Consider the following 5,694-nt stretch of genomic DNA (forward strand, 5'->3'; position numbering starts at 1 on the left):
CTCATAGAAACCCTGTCTATATATATCCAGGGTTTCGGAGACTGTCAATCTTTATGTGATTTACAGAGAAAGCCTCATTGTTCTCCCGAGAATCAATTGGTGGGTTTGAACTGCAACCTTTTGTAGTTAGCAGGTGAGGCTCATCCCAGGGCACCACTTTGCCCAAGGCTCCTTTGTCTGAAAGCACAGCAGGCATTCTTTGATGTGGTCAGTTCCTGAACAGAAGAGTTCCCATAAGCTTCCCTCTTTTCCATAGGCATTTTCCTATCCAGCAAGCTCAACAGCTTCTTTCCTGCCTAGCTGCATTTTCGTTACATATGCCCATTGTTGGAATGTGTGGCTGACGTTCTCCGGATGAGGTGGGGTTATTTTTAAAGTGTTCTGATGTCGTCTTATTTGATTCTTGTAATACTTGTGTGACAGAGTTCATTTGTATCATAGCTACAGGTATAACATCGATATCATATGATTTAGGTGATATCTATACAACTGCACAGAAAGCTAAGGGTGTTGAGGCTGAGATAGGATGATTTTCCCATAAAATAATCTAGAAGCAAAAAGTGGAGCCTGATCTAGTACCCATATCATCCAAATTCTGGCCAAGCACTAAGATGGCATCTTTGGCATGTAGAGTGAAGATGTAAGAAGCATCTTTGGTCTTTTGATGCAGCTCTGTCTGAAAGCATGGGTGCCCGTGTGCACCGGCTATGTACGCGTGTACATGACCACTGCTTCAGGGATCATGGAGTAAGATAAAACCTGTGGATGAGTTCATACTTTGCCATGTTCCCAGGAAGCAGTAAGTCATGAGAGCTGATGGGGAAACAATTAGCTAGTGAGACCCGGGGTCAAAGGAAGGAAAGACAGGTGCTGGAGTTTACTTCTGATTTCAGGCTCTGGCCGGTGCTCAGTCCTGTTCCCCTCACTCGGGTTCCGATGCTTGCCCTTTCATCCCTCTAAGCTCCCTCCAGTCTCCCCTCAAAACTGCTGGTCAGAATGCCCGATCCAGGGAGGCCTGGCCCTAGGGTGTCCTGGCTCCCATGGCCTGGACTAGGGGTGAGGTGAGAACATGTAACATGGGTTCTAGGCCATATATGGAGAGTCTCACACACCAACTTCAAAACTGAAGTGGAATCAAACTCTAGTCTGTATTTAATCCACAGAAGCTTTCTACTTCATTTCTAGCTCTTGGAAAGAGCCAAGAACCTTGGCAGGCTGTAATGTTCTGATGGATTTTTTGGTTATCGGCGAAAGGATATTAATGGTGTAGTCCATGTTTTCTTCACTCCTTGGTTTTAAGTGTTTTTTATTTTTTTCTAATGGCAGGCAAAACACTGTCTTTAAGACGACTTTCTTAGCTAAGAGCAGTTGATATTTCTAAGCTAAAACCAGGCTCAATTTGTGGTGGTGTGAGGGTAGTTTCTTACAATGTAATCTATGCTCTTATTACTAAGTAACCGCCAGAAATCACGGTTTGTCTTTGACATCGACCGGCTCGGTCACAAGTATTGCCACTACTAGGGTTTTAGTTCATACATGCAAGGATTTATTCCCAACAAAGCGTCTTTCAACTCTTTGTCTGCTCTCTCGGTCCTACACGTTTCTTCATCTCATTAGGATAACTCTCAAAACAATAAGCTCAATCTAAGCAGCATCTTCCGGAGGGATCTGCTGGGTCCGTGACGTGCCAGGCAGGGAGGGTGGTCAGCTCAGAGGGTTACGGAGACTGTTCCCTGGGACTGCCAAAGGGTAATCTTCATGGATTTTCTCCAAGAACATGGACAATCATGGGGCTTCTTAGGAAATCTTCTGAAAATTGCATTGCTGAGAAAAAATCCAGGGAGGGATTTTTTCCATCACAACAAGGTACCCGCTTGGGGCCCCCCTAGGAGAGTTTTGTAGGGAAACCCTACCCCATCCATCCTACAGTCATGACCTTGGCCCTTCAGAGTTTTTGTTTCCCAAACTCAGAGAACATTCGAAGGAACACTGTTTGAGCCCCGTGAGGCGGCACGGAGGTCCCTTGGTGTACAAGGAGGACCGCGATCACCTACAGGGAAGGGTTCGAACGACGGGCATGCTGCCTGGAAAAGTGTATGCATCAGAGTGGTGACTATGCAGAGAGATCACCGCTTCACGTTGGGTATTTTTGCTTTCTAAACGTCTCTGTGGTTTTGTAGCAATACTTTTTGACTCACCTCCTGTCTGGCCCACAAGACGAGAGGGAGGAGAAAGCACGAGAACAGTGCAAAGACCACTTACACGAACACCATCGGATATACCATCACATTTCTCGTGGAAAAAAACAAGAAAGAAGCCAACCAACAAGGGCATGCAGCTTTCCATCAGTGGTAACAAGGCAGCAGTTAGGGCTGAACTTGGTAACCCCCTATCTGCCTGACCTCTCGTGTCCATCCTGGAGAACCCGAGAGAAAGCATTCACCTTTCAATCCCTAGCCCATCTCGTTTTAATACACATATTTGTGCTTTGGAAAACGTTCAATACTTAAACCAATTCTTACTTAATCCCCATCCGCCCACGAAGAAGTCATCACTCCTACGGTGTGGGCGAAGGAAAGGACAAGATGATTAAGTCGTTAGTAAAACAAGGATCAATTGACAGCCAGGCTGGCTGGGGCTGTGCGAGGTGCAATTTCCTACGTTTTCCAGGAAGAATGTATTTTTAATCACAGCTCTAGAGGGAAAAAAAAGAAAAAAACCATTTTCTACAGTAAGCGGCTTTTATTAGAAGCAGTTTCCCTGGTGGGCGGTCATCCCTGCCCTGAGGTAAAGGTGTCACCCCAAGTGTAGTCCTGGACAGATGAGGGTGAACTGGGGGTGGGCTGCCCCCAGAGAGGGGCCAGTGGACAGGGCTGGGAACGGGGCAGCTACCATCCATTTCCCAAGACGTACTTACCCTCAGCTTTCGACCAAAGACATTGACCTTCCCTTGGGCTTGCTCTTTCCGGAATCGCCATTCTACCAGATTTTGACCGCTCTCACCAGGGAGAGTCATGTTTCTCTTGGCCACCGTAGGGTTAGCTGTGCCAGCGAGGACATGGGGCTCTGTCTGGTAATGGGAATCCAGGCCACTGGCATAGATAATTCTGAGGGAGCCGTCGTAACCAATCTGGTAGCTGTTTCTCAGTTGATCTGAAAGAAAAAGAGGCAGAAAGCATGGCTGGAGCGAAGGCTTCAACACTTGGATGGTTTTGTTGTTGGACGTGATCTAAATTTATGATTTCCTTTGACAAGGAAATGAAGAGTCCTTAATGATGGCTTTTAAGACAGGAACAAATCACTTCTATTCTTTAGCATTTGTACTCTTAAGAGGTTTGGTTGAATATTACAGGCCAGCTTTGGGAGTACTGGAAGCTCTCCGTTCAACAAATATCCTTTCTCTTCTGTGTCCTTTGTTAGTTTTGCCAGATGAAAGGAGGGCTCGCCACCATGGCATATGGTGCCTTCCTCACCAAGGTCTTAGAAGCCTTCTTTATGCCTGCCACTTTTTATTCTCTGTCAAAGATGCTTTGATTCTTTTAATAGTTATACCTTGTATGCCAAAATAGGTGTTACTTTTCTCCCAAAATTAATGCTAAGAGCTGGGAGGGTGTCATACCATAATTTGGTCTCCTCCCAAACACAGCAAAATGAAGACTCTACTATTGCAAACCACCTCCCAACTTTCAGATTTCGAATAACATAAGGCCATTTGAGGGGAAGAAATCAACTCAAGGCAATACTGGAATGATCACACAGATTTAGTGTGTAATTATTCTTAGAGCTATAACCTCACCGCTGCTAATGTAATGGTAGACAGGTCTTTTAGTGAAGATCATTTTAAAAGACTACGGCTGCTTACTGAGCATGGCAGCTTAGTCTGGAGCAGTTAATTGGGAACTGGCTCCAGGTGTTGGTCACACAGCATTGTGGGCACCCCAGATGTCCCTTAGCTGTTCACCTGGAAGTGGTTACTTCTCACCTCCACAAAGTATTAGAACGAAAGGAGCGTGGCCAGGGGTTGGTCTCATGACATTGGACACACATGTATCTATTTGTACACATAAAATAGTCTTTCAGGACCTTTCAGTTCTTTCAATACCTCAACACATTTATAAAACCAAAGTCTATGGGAGATTTTGTATCCAGTATCATGACTTCAGATTGAATGGGAAAAACCCCCGCAAATAAACCCAGAAAGTCCCTACGGGTAGTTGGGATAAAATTTCAAGTGACGTCATAGGTTGATTCAAAAGGAGCTGTGTCTCAAACCACTGCTCTCAGAATACAGGGGATGGGACTGTTTTTAGATGAACATAATATATTTTATATTTTGTGGTTTTGGACATGCACACATAATTATCATACGTCTACACTAGACGGTTTCACCTGTGCCTGTGGAGGCTCATGGTTTCACCTCTCTCTTTCTGACTATCTTACGAGGAAATGGGGATTGTCACTCACTATTCCTGTGTTAGCGCGACCGTACACACAGGATCGGTTGACAACTGGCCTTTCATGTTTACCTTGGACCATGGTGTAGAAGGAATCAATCGAGGAGAGATTTGAAGTGATGCTGACATCCTCTTCTCGGCTGGATGACTCAATGTCCACTGTGATTGCCTTGTCCATGTCCCCATGAAGGTTTGTGACCACTCCAGTTGGAAACGTCACATTTGTCAGGCGACCTTCACTGTCATAGCTAAACGAAGGAGGCATTAACTTGGTGTTAACGAGAAAGCTGCAGGCTCGTCTTTCTTGCACATAAAAAGCGTGGCAATATTAGCTGCACAAATTTGGATGCCTATTTGTCTTTGTGCATGAGCTATGCAGAGTGAGGACTTCAAACATGCTTTGAAGTAATCACAAGCCTGTTTAACATAGAAAAATCTCACCAGCGACAGCAAGAGTAAACAGAATAGCTCTCCATCTCAGGATATTATTCTTTGAAGTGTGACCAAAATCCCCCCGCACATCTAATTTGCTGTTTCAAAGAGAACATGTTTGCTGATATTAACTTCCTCAGTATTCCTCCATCTTTCCTACCAAATAGTTTTTCTAATGTATACTCTCTATGGTAGGACAATATAGTCATATATACATATAATGTGTGGGAAAAAGTATGCAGACATACACATGTATATTTGCATATGTAAAATTATTCTTTTCATAGCTTTTAACAATCTCCACAAATTTATAAAATCAAAGCCAATGGAAAGTTTTCTCAGTGAAATAATGGCCAAGTGGGACTTAAGTATTTCTGGTGACAATGTGTCTGGTTTGTATTGACGTAGTAGGAATGGATGGTACCTTGAATGGTGGCTTGGTATGTTTCCTGAAATAAAATGCCCTATTTCCTGACATGTAAGGATTGTTACGGATCCCTGGTGCCACAATGGTCAAGTGGTCAACTGTGCAGGCCTACCCAATGGTTCTGTTGGACAAAGATCTGGCGCTCTATTTCCACAAAGATGAAGGTCAAGAAAAATCTATGGGGCAGCCCTGTTACATGGGGTCTCTGTGAGTTGAAATCAACTGACAGTCACCAACACCCCAAAATGATACGTTTTTAATGATACCTCTATCTTTTTTAAGGATATGTTTACTTTTTAAAAAATCATTTAATTGGGGGCTCATACAACTCTAATCATAATCCACACGTACATCAATTGTGTAAAGCACACTTATACATTC

At 44.0% G+C, this 5,694-nt stretch overlaps 1 protein-coding gene across 4 annotated transcripts in view; it reads right to left on the reverse strand.

Annotated features, from left to right (window-relative positions):
* Window positions 1-5,694, reverse strand: part of TENM3 (teneurin transmembrane protein 3) — a 554,322-nt gene that overhangs the window by 23,875 nt on the left and 524,753 nt on the right. For all 4 annotated transcript variants that reach the window (XM_004696135.2, XM_045286700.1, XM_045286698.1 and 1 more), the window contains 2 exons: window positions 4,527-4,702; window positions 2,918-3,153 (listed from right to left, as the gene is read on the reverse strand). In XM_004696135.2, the coding sequence (XP_004696192.1) occupies window positions 2,918-3,153; window positions 4,527-4,702 (412 nt within the window). The remainder of the gene's footprint in view (window positions 1-2,917; window positions 3,154-4,526; window positions 4,703-5,694) is intronic.

The sequence above is a fragment of the Echinops telfairi genome, unplaced genomic scaffold (assembly GCF_000313985.2).
Source record: "Echinops telfairi isolate 266 unplaced genomic scaffold, ASM31398v2 ScPeMD7_9;HRSCAF=40, whole genome shotgun sequence".
NCBI lineage: Eukaryota > Metazoa > Chordata > Mammalia > Afrosoricida > Tenrecidae > Echinops > Echinops telfairi.